Raw genomic sequence first — 18,160 nt, 5'->3', positions numbered from 1 at the left:
GCTGATCTAGGGGAATGCAGTAGACAATGATGTAATAGAAGATATCGCCAGCGCTGTGAGCATGGAAGGCTATTGACAGTACAGAGCGACTCAAAAGATTTGACTGATACGTCTGTTTCCTAAAATTCTCCAATTGTCCACAGTGCAGCTCCCACCCCCCTATTGTGGCCAGTATATGACCTGTCATCCAACTGGAATAGCAGCATTCCACTGTAGTGGGTCATCCCGCTGTAGTTTGCCATTAGTGTCAAATATCTTGTGAGCATCTGTTTGAAGCCTGCCAAATCGTTCTCATTCTAAGGCACTCAGAATGTCTGAGTGCCTTAGAATTGAGGACGCCTCGGTGAGGCCCCGAGCGCTGCCCTCTCAATGGAGACCCAAGTGGCTTTCTCTGCATCAGCCACTAAGAAGCGTACACGTTTTGAATGATGTGTGAGGTAGCAGAGGTACATATAAGGCAAGCGGCTGGACTGTTCCTATTAAAGCAGGGTCATATGGCTGCTTTGCATACGGCTGGGTCCAAACTGAGGTGGAAGAATGGGCAAAAGATTGATGGGTTGGAATGCTACTATGCGAGATAGCCAGTGGTTAGACTTATTGCAAGAATACCTCCCTTCCTGGCCAAGGGAATACCCAAACATGGGTCCCATTATCACTGTGCACTGGAACCAAGCTATATCTTACTGGTAAAACCAGTCTTGGGTTGCTTTTGTTTTCATTTAGGGATGACCTTGCTTGGCAGTTTGTGCCAGACTTTTCCTGTTGGAACAGGGCAAAGATTGATTTGCATATGGAAGGGTCCAAACTGAGGTGGTATAGTGGTCTAAAAAAGAATAATGGGTTGGAATGCTATACAGGTGTAGAATTGCTTAGACATTTCTGATGATGATGGAAGCATTCCTCCCATCATCTTTTATATGTTTGTTGAAAAAGGAGACAGGCTTCTCCTTAGAACTTTGATTAGGTAATTTCTAATAAAGAGGGCTGCTAAGTAGTCTTCCTGAGACCACAATGTGGTGGATGGCTGGGGAGAGGGCTGGAACTTCAGTTTCTAGTTGTAGGAAATGTCGTTTCTGGCTGTGGGGGTGAAACCCTACACAAGCAGCAACCACAATTCTTGTCAGGGTGAATAATTGTTATTGGTTGAGGGGGTGAAACCCTACTCAAGCAGCTCCCAGATTAATTTGGGCTTAACCTTCTGGTAGATTGGCACAAAGCAGACTGGCTTAATTTAGCGGAAATATATAAAGTATTAATGCAGCACAGTAATAAAGTAAAAACACAACCCAGGAAAAATCCCACACCAATTTAGAAAAATATAGTAAACTTTCATAGATTATTTGAGACCAAAACGACAAAATCTTAATCCATAGAAATAAGGATATGCAATTTTTAATACTTAAGTGATAAATAGTGCCTAAAAGCACCAAGCGCCAACTGGCCATTTGGTCATGCCGGACCAGGATAAAGTCACAAGTTCAGGCCAACTACTATGGTTTACAGGCCGGATACACAGCCCAAGTTAGGCTCACTGGACAAACCACCGTAAATCCTGGTTACAGAGCCTTGCAATATCCTGCCTCAAGGATGCCTCATGCGGTGGCAGTTCTGAAGAAACTGCAGGGCTGTGATGGAAAGTTCTATGTTGTTGTCAAGCATGCCGTAAATGAGGATGGATTGCAACAGTTCCAAGGAAGCTACATGTTGCAATGCTAAGTCCTGTGTCGACGTCGAGGATGCCGTCAATGAGGGGCTTGCGATGTGAATGCTTGTATTGAGGATGTGACACAGTGTGGAGGTTCAGAGAAAGCTGCAGCCTGCAGTGCGAGGTCCTGCGTTGGGGATAGGTTGCGCAGCAGCGGTTCCAATGGGGCGGCGAGGAAATGCATCACACTGCATTGGGTTTTGCTCACAGGCCACTGCCAGGCTTGCAGAGCAACTTCAGGTCCACTTCCAAGGGTCCTGGACTGAGGTGGCACCACTAGGGGGGCAATACCCACAGCAGGTGGTGGGCTCAAGTTGGTTGGAGCCTTTTCTGTCCCTGAAATTCTGAACAGGAGACCAGCCCACTAGCCCATTGATTCCCTCTGATGGCCCTGGTTTCAAGATGCAGGTCCATTCCTCTTACTCAGGCAGCAGATTAGCAGTACTTCTTGTAGAGCAGCATAGCAGTCCTTCTGAGTCTTTGCCAGGTCGAGAGATGTACTGAAGAGTTTGGTCCGAGGGTCCAATATTTATACATATGTCCCACTTTGAAGTAGGAGAATGTTCTGGAGGTTTCCACCCCAGAGGGGTCTGAAATTCCCTGCCTCCCTGCTCTGACCCCAGCTTGTCTGGGGGCACAAAAGACTAGTGCCAACCCTTTGTGAGTTTGCTCAAGCAGAGGCTCTGTCATGTGTACGTGTGGTAAGAGACAGCTCCTCCCCCTCATCAAGTCAGAGATTGTCCATCAAGCCAACACTTATATCCCGTTTGTCTCTCTGTCTGGGAGGAATACACAAAACCAACAGTCAGCTACATCTTGTCATGTGACCCAGGGTACAGACTGCAGGCGCCAAATGGTTGAGACAGGAAAATGCCAACTTTCTAAGTGTCATTTTCAGAATTGTGACTTAAAATCCAAATATCATTAAAGATGGTTTTAAATTACAATTATTTCCACACAAACTCGATATTCCTACTTGCTACCAATTCAAAATTATTATTACTTATTGAATGTAATAAAGTACCTAATGTTATCCTACAGGAGCGGTAAGCTTTTCAATAGTAAAAAATGACTTTAAGAGCTTTTTACTATCAGGACAATTCAAAAGCTAAAGGGTCATGTCCAACTTTTTAAAAACACTTCACCCTGCCCTATTGGCTGTTTAGGGCTACCTTAAGGTTGACATATGTATTAAAAAGGAATAATTAGGCCTGGCAAAAGGTTTACTTTGCCAGCTAAAACAGCAGTTTAAAACTGTACACTCAGGCTGCCATAGCAGGCCGGAGGCATGTTTAATAGACACAATCAGTGCTGCAGGCTCACTAGTAGTATTTCATTTACAGGTCCTGGGTACATGTAGTACCACTTTACTAGTGGCTTACAAGTAAATTAAATTGCCAAATGGTTGTAAGCCAGTGTTTTCATTTCTTCAGGGAGTGAGCACACACACTTTAGAACTGGTCAGCAGTGGTAGTGTGCAGAGTCCTGTGGCATACAACAACGAGACCAGTAAAACAAAGGTAGGAGTAAGGCAAAATGTTTCGGGTAAGACTAAGGCTGACAGGTCTAGCACTAGTCCTTTATCTGTCTTCCAGATCACTATCAAGTTTGACTGTTGTTAGTCAGGTGCACACATCTTGCACCTCTTTGTGCATGTGTTGTGGTGCTCTAACCTGGAAATGATCCTGCTGTGCAGAGTCTCAGTCTGGAGTAAGGCTGAGGCTGGCAGATAGCATAAGAAGAACAAATGAAAGGCGAACTGACCCAAATCGGTCCTGGAAAGACAGATAATTCAATTTAAATCCTTTATTCCATTTAAAATCAGCATAAACCATAAAAGTGCATCAATTCGTAACATCTTTAAAAATGTAACAGCATACTACACAATCTCTAATAAAAATGCTTAAGATATGAATCCATAATTCAGAATCTCCAATGGAGTTAGTCGTTTAAACAAAAGACCCTAAAACAAAAGACAGTGCTGCTGAGCATACTTGCATATCTTCCAATGTACACAGACATAAAAAAAGCCATTCTAAAATCCTCAAGGTTCCTTATAATAAATAATGGTTTAAAAAAATTCTTCCTTAAATACATACAAAATGTACAAAAAAGAGTAAAGTGCAAAGTTGTTTGCTTGGATTTTATATCATATGGACAGTTCAGCAGTTCCTTACACCACTGATCTCTTTTACAAAATGCAACCATATTGTGTACTGTAACTAGCCGAAGAAGAGTCAAAATAAAATGGTGACATGTGTTTGAGACATTTAACAGATAATTGTGTACACTGTCTAACTGAGAATCCAGGTAAATAATCCCTGAGAGATGTTTAAATTAATTATTTCGAACTTCTGAGATCATCTCTGGTACTACTAGCCAACACCAATTCTAATTCTTTTTTTGAAAACTGGGGTATTGAATCTGGATTTTGAAGCAAAATAGGATCGTTAAATATGGTCAAAGCCTCCCTAATATGTTGTATCCATGAAATGTTCAAGACATTTTCAAGGGACAAACAGCCCATGGTAATCATTTTTGTGAATGAGGTATCTGTCTTACTCCAAATAGTGTGCCATAAAAGAATATGCTTCCAATATAAAATATCCTCAACAAAGGTCATTCTCAATTCTTTATGCATAACATATGTAGATATGTATATTGAGACTGTGAGCAAATGCCACATGAAGTGACTCTCTTGAGTTTGTAAGATCACCCCCATACAAATGCTGATACACATTTGCTTCTATAAATAGTGAGCATTTCCGCAATTGGTTTATTAACCAAGTTTCGATGCGAACCTAAACAAACCCTCAATTAACCTTGTCATATCTGCATGGCATATTTTCTTATGTTTGTTCCAGGAATTTGAGGAAGTAAACTGGAACCCCAAATAAGAGAATTATGACAATCTCTTTAGGGGGAGGTGGGTACCTTTGATGTGATGTGAACAGTTCTTGGTGACTCCATTTCCACTGAGTCATTGTGAAGATTTTTTTTAGATTAACCTGCACGTCTGTCTTCTTCGTGTCTGATGTAAAACAGTCAGCGAGTTGTTGTAAACCCTCTGTGGTCCTAAGAACAGGAACGTATTGTCTGCATACAATAAAGCTGGCACAGACCAAGGACTTATTCTGGGAGAGTCTGTGTGTAGCTCCTAAAGTTCTCTATCCACTCCATTAATATATAGGGAATAACGAAACGGAGTGAGTAGACAACCCTGCCTTACCCCCCCTTGTTACCTGAAATGGGTGAGTACATTCTCCATTTGGCCCATATAATACCTGGCAGTGAGATTACTGTACATTTCAGCTAAAAACCAAACTATGGAGCCCATCAGGATGTCGGGCGGAATGCCCCGCCAGGCTGGCGGTAGCCACCGCCGGCCTGGCGGGGGCAATCTGCCCGACATCCTCTCCAGAATCCCCCAAGCCATATTAGAATGGCGGGGGGGACCGTGGTGGGCGGAAAGACCGTCCGTCGCTTTTCCACCCCGGTCGCCTTGCGGCCTGGGCGGCAAAGGATTAATATGGTGGCGGTGTCTTTCAGATACCGCTAGCCATATTACAATGGGCTACTGGTGATGCCTTTCCGCGGCGGCGATGCCGCCACGGTAAGGCATGCAGTCGTCACTCTGGGGGCCCGCGGCCCCCCAGAGTGAAGGAGAGGTGGGGGCTGCACACGGGGGGTACCTGTGGTACCCCCTTCATTTGCATAAACAAAGCGGCAGGCACAGCGCGGTGCCTGCCGCTTTGTTTATGCAAATGCATTAATGCATTTATAGCATTGTGGCGGGCGGTGCAGAGAGCACCGCCCGCCACAATACTATACATGCAGGATGTGCCCGCCACTGTGGCGGGCACATCCTAATACCTCCACCGGGACCCCCGCCCAAATGGCGGGCGGTCCCGAATTCCGACAGGATGGTGGGCGGACAAAGTCCGCCCGTCATCCTAATGAGCCCCTATGTCTTCAGATACGGCCATCAAGAGTATGGTTTGCCATAGTTTCCCTTGACTGTCCAAATCAAAAACACTGGTCACATCGATAAAACAAAGGAATAAGTGACCAATCTTAGCCCTAGTGTATTTACCTATAATAAGGTTTAAATGCACACACGGTTCCACAGTATTGATACCCTTCCTGAACCCATACTGCGGTACACAGTTAGAATGGAACTCTCCTCAGCCTATAATTCCAATCTATCTAGGATTACTCTTCCCATAATTTTAGCAGACGAATCCAGAATGGATAGTGATCAATAGCAATTAGGGTCACTCTTTTTGGCCATTTTAAATATCAATACTACTATGGACTCTTACCAGTTCGAAGGGATATACCCTATCCCTGTCGCATTCAAAACCAATGTTAAAATGGGAGCCCACATGTCAGTATTGCATGTATACATGTCCACCAGTACCCCATCTGGTCCTGTGGACTTCCCTTTTAAACTTTCATTAATGGCCAGGGATACTTCTTCCAGGGAGACTGTGATATTTCTTGCACAATGAGACAAGACATCATGAGTACCAAGTGTGTTTCAAGTATGTGGTGAGGTATTAGTTTCATCCGCATAACAGAGAACTCACATCACCTTGTTTGCCAACTCTTTATAAAAGCGGGATCTGCAAACCTATTTGTTGTTCCAGGTCCACGTTCTCTCTGGTCAAGGAAGAGATCCACAGAATTTCCAGAATACTACTATGCAGCCTTTGCTGGTGTCTGCCTGACAACCAGCTACTAAAGGTAAAGGAACGTCGCCTGGAATACGATCCAGAGAAAGAACTGCCTGATTTGTCCTAGAAATCCAAAGAGTCCTCGTTGAGAGAAAATTAAGGAGTGAGCCAATCTCCCAGGAGGAGCTGACTATTGGAAGGGGCTAGAGACAGCTGATCCTGATGCAAGGGTCTGCCCACTAAAGACTCAGAGACTGAGTGGCTGGCGAGATTGAAGTTGCAGACCAGTCCCAGAGACCCTCTGGAGTTTTTACAAATACGTTGGACTCGCTTAAGCCATTATCGACAATCGCACTATGGCCCTGGTGGCATGCCTGTGACCAGGATTGGCATTGCCACAGCAATGCTAACTTTGTGCCATGTGGTTACGGCCTCCACGAAAGTGAAAACTGCAAAACATGTGGGGCCTGCCCGGGGTGTACTCCCAGTTAGTGGCTAGCATGACACTGACCCCGAAGGGTGCCAAGCACACTACACTACTCAAGGAACTATGGGTCAGATGTACAAAGCATTTTCCCGGTTGCAAACGGACCAATTTGCAGAATCGGGATATTTGCAACTGAAACATTGCTTTTTCAAATGTACAAAATTTGATTCAGTAGCTTGTAACCGAATCACATTTTTTATTTACGATTCCGTATTTGGAAGGGTCGTGTTTAAGGTGTCCCTTCCAAATACGGTATTGGTATGGTATGTATTACAGCTTTAAAACTGAATTCTGGTTCATAAAATAGTAATATTTTACCACCAGGTTAGTACCCATTTGCCAAGGGAAAGGAGTCCCCAAGGGACCCCTTCTCCTTTGCGAATATAAATAATAATATTTTTTAAGATTTTATTTTTTATTTTTAAATGCATCTTGTTTTTCTCTAAGGAAAACGGGCTGTATTTTAACACGTTTGCTTTATTAAAAAGCTATCACAGACATGGTGGTCGGCTCACTTCAGCAGGCCACCATCTCTTTGGTGGCTGTGATTCTTAATGGGTCACAAAATACAACCTACCTCATTAAATTAATTAATTAATTAATTAATTAATTAATTAATTAATTGTGTGCTTATATAGCGCAGGACTCACTCCCGAAGGGGTACCTCCGCGCTTCGACCGCTGCGAAACCCTTCCTGGCTTCCCTGAGAGATGGTCCCTTAATGGGTATCTCCAGGGTGAGACCAGGCATCCCCGGCGGTCTGGTGGGGCCGTTAGTGAAGATGAGGCAAGCTAGTGCCCAGAGTTGCCGAGTGTGATCGCTGATCAGAGTGGGCACCGAGGCGAGAGAATTATCGAGTCCGCTGACCCTGGTCCGGAAACCTGCCGCGTCGGGAATCGAACCCTGGTCCCGGGCCGTCCTCTGCTCTCGGGTCTGCCGCCTCTAACCAGTGAGCCACACTACTTCATTAATATCCATAAGGTAGGTCGATTTGATACCCACAAGGAATCCCTAAATGATACTGAAGGAGTTTCATCGATTAGGAATACCGATTTCCTAATTATGATTCAAGATGAACCACAATTAGGGAATCGGTATTGCCAAAGGTTTTACATCTGGTCCTAAGTGCTAAATTAGCATCTGGCAACCAAGGTGCTGAGCATCGCGCCACCGATCAGACTGCTGACAGCGTGCCCCAAACAGACTCTAATGCCCAGGAAGTCCCAGTTCAAATGGCAGCATATTCATTAGAGGATAGCGCCTGTCAAGTCTGCAAGGCCTGTTTGTGCTGAAAAACCACTGGAGCCCAGAAGAAAGCCACCACCAGAAGATGCAGCTGCCTTTTGAAACAGCGCAAAGCCTACAGCAGCTTTACCTGAGCAGGGCTGCCTCCTAATGTGCACTTGGTCCTTCATGCCACAGGTGATCCTGCCCTCCCTCGGGAGGCCCATTGCAGCTCTAGGCCACCGTAAGAGGAGTGATGAAAGACTATACAGACTATGTAGCCCCAAGAAGTGATTGTGTGCTAAGAGTGGTGAGAGCAGCATTGCCCCTAAACCCCTAGCCCTTAGACTGGAGAGATGAAGGGGGATAGAGCTCTAAGTGGGGGCCCCACCTTGGAGCATCTGGGACTCACACTCGAAAATGGGTATCTAAGGCACTGTTGTAGAGTGTAGCATTTTGCCTTTTGGTAAAAAATAATACTTGTCTTTTTTAAAAGGCAACCTGATATTTGGACAACTGGGTGTGGTGTTTAATGCTGAATGTATGTACCCCCACATTAAACTACCTTAAGAAGCCCATGCCTGCCCGCAAGTGCTAAAAAGGTTATACTTGACACAGTTTTCAGAGCCAAAGTAGGGCGGACCTTGGGAAAGTAGAGGTAAACAACCCCAGCCCCCACGGCTGTAACCCAAGAGACCCTGCCTGCCCAGATGCACCCCACACAGGGCCTGATAGAGATGCCTATTCAATTGAAATACCCTTAGCCTGTGCAGATGAAACTACTATATGCATATTGGAAAAAAATTATCTACTTTCATCATTGGTCTTTATCCTCCGTGGTGACATATGTGCTGCAAATATGATTTTTTCACATTAATGGTGCACATTGAATGCCACTTTACGTTTTATAGAGCAAGAAAACATGAAATCTAAAAGTACAAGTTATAGTTTTGAAACAGGTTGGTCAGAGAGGGTGTGACCTAACAGCTAGAACAGTCCACCGCGAAGCTGGGGAACCAGGGTCAAGTCTTGGCAAGGACACTCAACATCCTGAGATTCTGGGCATGTTACTTAATATATATATATATTTTTTTATTTCCAGTATTTGTAAAGCGCGACACTCATCCCATGGGATATCACGGCGCTATAAAATGAGGGAGACTGCTGAGGGCTATGCTGGGGGATTAGTTTTTGGGGAAAAGGTGAGTTTTTAATTTTTGGCGGAACTGAAGGTAGTTTATGGTGTGTCTGAGGTCTACAGGTAGCTCATTCCACCTTTTGGCTGCCAAAATTGAGAAGGTGCGTCCGCCTGTTCTTGCCTTGTGGATGCGCTTAGGCTTGGCCAGAGCTGAGTGATTCGATCTTAGGTTCCTGTTGGGGACGTAGAATTCAATTTTTCCTTGGAGAATTGTGGGGCCAGTTTTATGAAGAGCTCTGTGCGCATGGCAGAGTGTTTTGAAAGTAGCCCTCTGGCGCATCAGTAACCAATGAAGTATCCGAGTTCCAGCAGTGGGATGTGTTTTATGGGACCCTGGAGGCCAATTTAGGTGCTGTCTGTGTTGTTCGGATGCTGCCAGCGGCCCAGTGGGTGCCTGAGTAGCCTTTCTAGGAGGCAGATGGGCGTCCACTACCTCCCTTTTATCAACGGGATTTCTCTCGCTGGGCTGGCCCGGGCCATTAATCGATGCCTATTGAGCGGGACAAGGGGCCTGAGCAGAAGTTGTCTCACTTGTTTTCAGGTGTGTTTCACCAGTGTGCACTAATCCGTGCATTGTTTTTATCTAATTAAAGTTAAGAAAACATGCCGCTGTCAGAGACCCCCACCCCTCTTCTTTTTATAAAACGTTGCCAAAGCAGTGTTTTGAAGAAAGGAATACGCAAATGTGGGCCACTTTTTTTTGCATGCTTGGGCCGATTTTTAATCCCAATCCAACCCTGGTCTGCAGGCAATGCATGTGTAAACATAAGAGATACAGAGCAAAAGAGACGAGAGGATATGAAATTATAGACGTCTTTACAAACAGGCAATCTCCTTCCTTCAAAACAGCATGGGAAAATGTGGTAAGTTGAAAAGGTACACCAACAACGTTTAATTATTTAAACTTCTTTTATTTGCTGGAGCGCCGGGATTCCTGACTGTTACCCTAGCGGTCGGCGCCTCTTACAAGATGGCCGCCTTCCGCTTCCTGCTTTACATTTCCTGTTCCGGGGACGGAACAACTAGAGCGTTACCACAGAAAACTGTAGACTAAATAAATCCAATCTATGGACTTGATGTGGTCCACATTCGTATGAGATACACCCAACATTATCAACACGTCCTAAGTAGCACATACCAGCTTGTGGCTTCATCAAAGAAACAGCAAACATTAATCTCAGAGGCAATGCTAGTGCCATACATTGAAAAGTTCCTTAAAAACATGCTTCACCACTGTTATGAAATACAAATAAAGTGTACAAATATTATAGAAATACTTTGGTTACAAACAAGCTTCCTTGTGACCCAGGAGCTCATCCTTAATAGCATCAAAGTCTATCACATCAATTCCATCACTTCAATTTACCGAGTGAGAAAGAAACTGCTGTGGGGTAAAGTGATTTCTACAAGTGACAGTGGTATCGGCATTTTCTTAACAGTAGGAGGATCAAATAGAGAGGGGAATGAATCATTACTGGGATCAGCCAAATCAAAACCATCCAAGCTTGAAATAGGATTTGAGCAGTCCTGTGAAACTGCTGGTAGTTCCTATTTGATATTTCCGCTTCTTAATAAAAATAGAGGCAACTTTCTTCCTGCTTTCAGAGGAATGTGTACAAGATCTTTTACACTCCCCCAAAAGGGTTTCAACTTCTTGAATAAGTATGTCAATATCCTTTAGTATAGCATTATTAACTAAATTGTTCCATGGAAGTGGTGGGGGTGGCTTGCGGTTCTTTACCCTCTTTCCCAGAGAGGCATCTTTTGCCTTTTGTTTCCCCATAGTCTGTGTGTAAAATCGCTGGAAACAGTCTATGTAGCATGTAGGAGCTAAATATATAATAAAAACAGTTTGGGTATCGTGAGTGCTCTACACCACCAGCATAATTATACTGTCAAAGGGCGACCAAATCTCGATGAAAGTAGAACGCACTGTGCATAAAAGGACCACAACGCCAGGGATATCCCTAAATACAAAACGAACAGAAGAGTCCTTACCCAATCAGCACTGTGGAAAGGCGGTGGCCCCATCCCAGTTCTTCCTGGCGCTTCCGGGCTTTGCACGTGCATGTCCTGCGCCACGAGACAGCGGCTCGCCTCTAGTATTGGACGTTTGATTGGTGATGGGGCTCAGCAGTCAATGACCCTGGAAAATAGTCGCCTTGGGAGGGAGGGCGAGGGGTGGGAGTAAAGTAGACCGAGATTGTTCTGAGTGTGTAAAAGGCCGCTTTATTAGGAAACAGGTGCACATTACAAATATAAAACCTTGGCAACGCCTTACAAAACTATACCTCACTAAATAAATAAATAACTTCAAACCCCGCCCCCAACCCCCTCCCCTAACATTCTTTGGCCCCTCCCCCACCCAACAATACAGCATTACAAAATAACAACAACATTATAAACATTACATCATCAATAAAACATTACGTCATAAATTAAAACATTACGTCATCATTTAAAACCTTTATTCATCAACCCCCAATCACATATTGAAATCCAGGCCCTCTATAACCATAAACCCTGCCTGACCCTTCACTCCTGCCAATACCCCCCAAAACCTGAACGGTCAAACAATGACCAACATTCCCCTGAACCTGTCAATCAAAGCATCGATCCAATACTCAAACAATCTACCATAAACTGCACCGATACAACCAAAACCCCGCACGGCACCTGTTCCTAGCGACAATACAAAGCACAAGAAAAACCCCTGCACACCTATACCCAAGAAAACAGCCTTTAATAAAATAAGGTTGAAAATAAAAAGAAAAGAGAAAAAACCCCAGCTGAACAAAAAGAGGTAAGCAAAAACCCGGAAAAAGGTGATAAATGGGAGGGAGGGTGGGACAAAAACGCTACAGCCCTCCTAGCCACCAGGTCACCAAACCTAAAATGGTGGCTAGGAGGCGGGGACAGTGAAACTTATAGTTGGGCTGGCCAGTCCTACTAGGCCAGCCCAAATGCTAGAACATTCCAGCAACTTCTGGAAACCCCTCGCAGCCCTCCCAAACCGCCCGGGGGAGGGGACCTCCCTGCGGTCAGCTCCCTCCCCCAACCCCCCCTTGGGAGGGAGGGCGAGAAGTGGGAGTAAAGTAGACCGAGATTGTTCTGAGTGTGTAAAAGGCCGCTTTAATAGGAAACAGGTGCACATTACAAATATAAAACCTTGGCAACGCCTTACAAAACTATACCTCACTAAATAAATAATTAACTACAAACCCCGCCCCCAACCCCCTCCCCTGACATTCTTTGGCCCCTCCCCCACCCAACAATACAGCATTACAAAATAACAACAACATTATAAACATTACATCATCAATAAAACATTACGTCATAAATTAAAACATTACGTCATCATTTAAAACCTTTATTCATCAACCCCCAATCACATATTGAAATCCAGGCCCTCTATAACCATAAACCCTGCCTGACCCTTCACTCCTGCCAATACCCCCCAAAACCTGAACGGTCAAACAATGACCAACATTCCCCTGAACCTGTCAATCAAAGCATCGATCCAATACTCAAACAATCTACCATAAACTGCACCGATACAACCAAAACCCTGCCACCCAGAAAGGTAGGGGGGGAGAAACTACCCACCTCCCTTTCTGCCCCCCCAAAACAGGAAGCTAGAAACAAAACCATAACAATACTAACGCTGCATAGCAAGCGAACGCGCCAAAACCTCTCGTAACTCTAACAAGTATAGATCCATTCCAACTCTTGACAAGTGAACACCATCATCTCTGAAAAATTCCACTGTCTCGAATTTAATTTCCCTATGGGAAATCCTGCTAAAACCAAGACCACGGCAGCAGCGGGACACTTCCGAGTTTACCTTCTTCCTGGCTCTGTCCACAGCCCTGGGATTAACTGCCCCTCTCCAGATCCTACGCGGTATCAATTCCGTCCAAAAGACATGGCACCCAGCCCAAAGCTTCTTAATAAGGCCTAGATCCCTTTTAATAGCTCTAATTAACACCACACCTTTGGTAGCACAGCGATCCTTCTCCCCCAGATGGATGACCAAAATATCAGGACAAAGACCGCCCACCATATTGTTGTTAAGACAAGGGATTAACTCTCTCCAGAGCATCCCACCTTTCCCCTTCCAGACCACATTAAACATTCGAGCATTAAATCCCAGGAGTTCTCCAAAGTAACTTTGTGCCGCCTGGACTCGGGCCCACTTTAAGAAGGAATGCCCAACGATCCAAACTGTCACCACAGGAGAACGAGGCCCAGCAACCGATCCTACAAAAGAAAACAGAGTTAGAACTCATGGGAAGGAAGATGACGCATGCGCCTCCTCCGCTGGACTCCTCACGTAGCGCTGAAAACAGTTTGAAGACCAACGCCCCAATCTCATGATATCTCTGTCAGTCCAACCTCTGTTAAAGGCTTCGGTTGCAGCACCAATCCTGAAAGAATGTGTCCCATATAAGTTCCCATCCAGTCCCAAGTGTTGCAAAGCCTTGCGCAAAACCAATCGATATTGGTATGTTGTAACAGGGGTGCCATTAATATGCTGAAAAACAAGCGCCTCATCACCACCCCCACAAAGTGAACGCCAGCGCCGTGCCAACAGTAAAGGGCAAGTAAGCCTTGGAGCACACGCCTTCAACCACACACCTTTCCCTTTTTTCGTGTGATCGGTCTTGGAGCTGGCCAGCCAGACATGCACCCCCTCCTCTGAACAAAAAACATCCCGCCAAAATAGGCCACACTTGTGTTTCGAACCCAACAACTCCGACACCCTGAAAGCTCCAAAAAACATGAACGCCATCAACATGGAAAATAAACATGACTCAAAGTCATCTGAACAAACAGAAGGTAGAATAGTGATCAACCTAGCTAGGACCTGCCAAGATAAAGGAGCCCTAAGTCTAGTAGCATGCCCCTGCTCTCTGGCCCAACCCTCTAGCATTCTTCTGCCAATTTCCCCCGCTGTCGGGGAATAACCCCACAACAACTTACCCATAAAAGCTATCCCTGCCAATTTCCCCGCGATGGTTACCTTAGTCAACCCTCTATCCATTAGGTCTAAAATGAAGTTCACCACATCCTCAGAACGGCGCCAAACTTCCTCCCGCCTAGAAGCACCCGATTCCAGAAACTCCCTCCAGGCCAGAGAATAAGCGGAACGCGTAGACACAGACAAGGAACCTACCACCAGTTGTACGACCCGACCTTGCCTACGTGCCACAGATGAATCGGCATCGGGGTCGGGGTTCTGTCTGCGTCTCTCACCAGTCCACGGAATCTCCCCCACTGTGAACGAGACAGAGCATCCGCAATGTCATTGTCCACCCCAGGAATGTGCAAGGCACGAAAATGAATGTTGTGTTTCAAGCAACCCAGCACGAAGACTCTCATGAGCTTCAAAACCTGTTCATCCCTGGCAGACTGTCTGTTCACGATCTCTACTACAGCCATGTTATCCACACGAAAAAGCACCTTCTTGTGTGCCAATTCCTCCCCCCACAGGGTCAAAGCCACCAGCAAAGGGAAAAGCTCTAAAAAGGTAATGCTGCGACCTCCATTCAACCACTCATCCGGCCAACGTTCAGCACACCATCTTCCATTCCAATAGAGCCCAAAACCATCACTGCCAGCAGCATCCGAGAACATCTGCACATCCCACTGGAAGTTAAGGTCCCACAACAAAGGAACACCATTAAAGGAGGAAAGAAAAAAATTCCACATTCTCAAATCCTCTTTGACACCAGCAGACAAACGAACACGGTGGTGAGGCAACTGATGACCTGCAAGAGCCCTGCCCAATCTTCGACAAAAAGTCCTGCCTGCCCTTACCACCCTACAGGCAAAATTAAGATGGCCTAGTAGCACCTGAACATCTTTCACTAACACTTTCCTTTTTGATAACATGGTCTCCAGTAACTCCAGCATTTTCACTTTTTTGTCCTCGGGCAGGCGAGCACACATCGCCACAGAATCAATCTCAATACCTAAAAAGGACAAAACAGTGGCAGGACCCATCGTTTTCTCCGGAGCCAAAGGAGCTCCCAGATCCTCCATGACCCCTTGGAAAGTGTCCAGAGCAGACTGGCACTCCGTGGAGCCCGGGGATCCGACAAAGAAAAAGTCATCTAGGTAGTGCGTTACCAGTGAGTGACAGGACTGCTGAGTAAAGTACCATTGTAAAAAAGTACTAAAACACTCAAAAAGAGCACATGAAATGGAGCAACCCATCGGCAGAGCCTTGTCCACATACCATTGTCCTGCAAAATGAATACCCAGGAGACACCAGTCGTCCGGGTGGACAGGCAACAGCCGAAAAGCAGACTTGATATCACACTTGGCCATCTCAGCAGCTGCGCCCGCGGTCACAACAAGTGACATGGCCACGTCAACTGAGGAATAAGAGACCGAAACAGCCTCTGGGTCAATAAAATCATTGACAGACGACCCTTCGGGCCATGATAAGTGCTGAATAAGCCTGAACTGTCCCGGATCTTTCTTCGGGACCACTCCAAACGGTGATATAATTAAATTAAGGATCGGCCAATCATGGAAAGGGCCAGCCATCCTTCCTTCATGTACCTCTTTAGTTAGCTTTTCCTGCACCACTGCGCTATGCTCAGATGCTGTTTTTAAATTGGCAGACCATCTCCTCTCCCTTGCTCCCATGTAACCAAGCCGAAAACCAAACTCAAAGCCATCTAACAATTTTTTCTTTACTGCCACATCCTCATAGTCTCGAAGCGCAAGGCGCAACCTCTCCAACTTAACCGGTGTACGAGCCCTTGGACCCAGCACCCTTAGCACCTCTGGCTCCCCTACCCCCTGAAAAAACTGTGAAGTTGTCCCTGAACCACCTGCACTCCCCTGTTTCCCCTGTTGGCTGCCTGCTGGCTGGTTATCCCAACATCTAGAAAGTGGGTGTCTCCAACCACAGCCCGAGCATTCGTGTTTAAACTTGCAATATATATGGTACAAGATCCCTTGTTAAACTCCCAGCATGTGCCAGTCCCTGACTGTGTGGTTGAAGTAGCTCCCACCCCTCCCCGGGTGGGCTTGCCCTGAAAGGGCCGGTAAACTAAAGGAAAACCACTCGCTGTAAAAATAGTCTTCCCCCCTGACGCAGACCCCATGGTATGCTGCCATAAGTCAAGATCAAGCTCCCCCCACTTGGCCTCAGGATCCCAAGCCATCCTGGCTCTGAACTCCTCATCATATTGGGACCAGGCAAACCCCCACCAGTAATCTGGGCCTTGCGTATAACATCCATGTATTTAAAAAGGGACACGCTGCGCTCTGGGAACTTTTCACAGTATACACTCGCATAGATAAGGAATGCAGCTGTCCAATTTTCAATGTTCAGGGGGACTCTAGGACGTTTAGCCAATTCAAACTCCTCTTCTTTAGACCCCTCTTTGGACCGGACTTCCCGGTGTAGCAGTTTAAGGAGTTCCACATACTCACCGTTCCAAATACGCTCTTTTGTCGTTAACATCAAATGAGCACCCAAAGGCTTTGTGACCCCCATATAAGGTAACTTTTTGATTTTCAATTCTTTACTGGCCACAGGCTCTTTACCCGTACTGGAAGCACCAGTGGTAGTACCACTCTCCACTTTACCTGTGACTTCCACAACATCATCAGTGCCCACAGCAGTGTCTTTCACATAACGTCCTTTGCACAATCTCCCTTCACCAACAACAACAACAGTTTCTTCTCCTGTGCCCACAGACACCATAGTAGGTTTGACCTGTGCAGCTAACTGCTCACCTAGCAACAGAGAGACCACTCTCGAAGGCTCCGCCCGTGGCGCTGAAGTCAGTGTGTCTTGTCTGCGAGGCGCCCTGACCGATGGGCCGTGCTCTCTTCTCACTGGCACTTGACTCTGAACCACTGGAGCCTGAAAAATACTATGAGAGGCATGAGAGGGCACCCCCCCCTGCACGTCCCGCAATTCACCTTCTTCGGGACTATCCTCGTCATAGTCAAGGACCACTGAATCCATACCAGTATGCAAGACATCACCACGGGTCTTACCTAACCCGGTATCAACAATATGACAATTAAATGTTTTTGAAGAACCTCCAGGGGGGGGAGCAGACTGTACACGCCTGTAGCTCCCCATGCGTTGACTCTGCGGCTCCATAGCCGCCGGCAAGGTAGGACACCTATGCCTGCTACTCGTTGGGGCCAGCGGGGTCACGCCAGACCCTCGTGTGCTGGCCGCGGCGGGTTCCCTCGGTGGAACAGAGAGGGCCGCGCTAGGCATTCTCCTCGCTTCCCCTTGGCGAAAGTGGACTGTACCACGCCCTGCCAAGTCTGGTCCGCCGCACCTATTCCTATCCTGAAAAGAAAAAGTTTGGACTGGTGTGCTAGGGTCCCTAAATACAACACCTGAAACAGACCTTGACCTCTGTAAATTAGCATCAACAATCGTCCCCTGAAACCTCTCCAAAGAACGCCCCCTAATACAGCCCCTCAAAGGCACTCTCCTAATCGGAGAGTCGCCTATCATCTCTTCATCGTCACTCTCATCCAAGTTACCGCCCGCTGCCGCTGAAGAAGGGGCCTGAAGAGAGGCCCCCGCACCCCCCACTTGGCCCTCAATATCCTTGTGAAAACCACGCTGCGCAAAACCTGCCGTACCGAAATGCTCCCATCCAGGAGAACCAAACATGAGATAAGGACCTCTAGCATCCCCAGCCCAACTTGGGGCCACATCCCCAACCCCTTGAACAGGCCCCCCACTCACTTGCTTGGAAATCCCCTCACGCTCCAAAAACGTGCTCGAGAAACCCACAGCCCCTGCAAACCTCACACCAGGATGAGAAAACCTCACAAAATCATCCACACCAGCCCTTCCAAGTCCCCCCAACCCTGGG

The 18,160-nt window shown here is 46.4% G+C and overlaps 1 protein-coding gene across 1 annotated transcript; it reads right to left on the bottom strand.

The window, feature by feature from the left end:
* Positions 1 to 12,948: 12,948 nt before the first annotated feature.
* On the bottom strand, positions 12,949 to 17,547 carry LOC147731091 (uncharacterized). The gene is made up of 2 exons (XM_086958679.1): positions 17,049 to 17,547; positions 12,949 to 13,550 (listed from the first exon to the last, which is right to left on the bottom strand). Exons 1-2 carry the CDS (start codon positions 17,545 to 17,547, stop codon positions 12,949 to 12,951), a joined length of 1,101 nt encoding a protein of 366 aa, XP_086814805.1.
* Between the last annotated feature and the right edge of the window lie 613 nt (positions 17,548 to 18,160).

This window comes from Lissotriton vulgaris, chromosome 2_1 (genome assembly GCF_964263255.1).
Source record: "Lissotriton vulgaris chromosome 2_1, aLisVul1.2, whole genome shotgun sequence".
NCBI classification, from domain to species: domain Eukaryota; kingdom Metazoa; phylum Chordata; class Amphibia; order Caudata; family Salamandridae; genus Lissotriton; species Lissotriton vulgaris.
The sequence above is the reverse complement of the archived record's forward strand: the minus strand, read 5'-3'. Positions and strand labels throughout refer to the sequence as shown.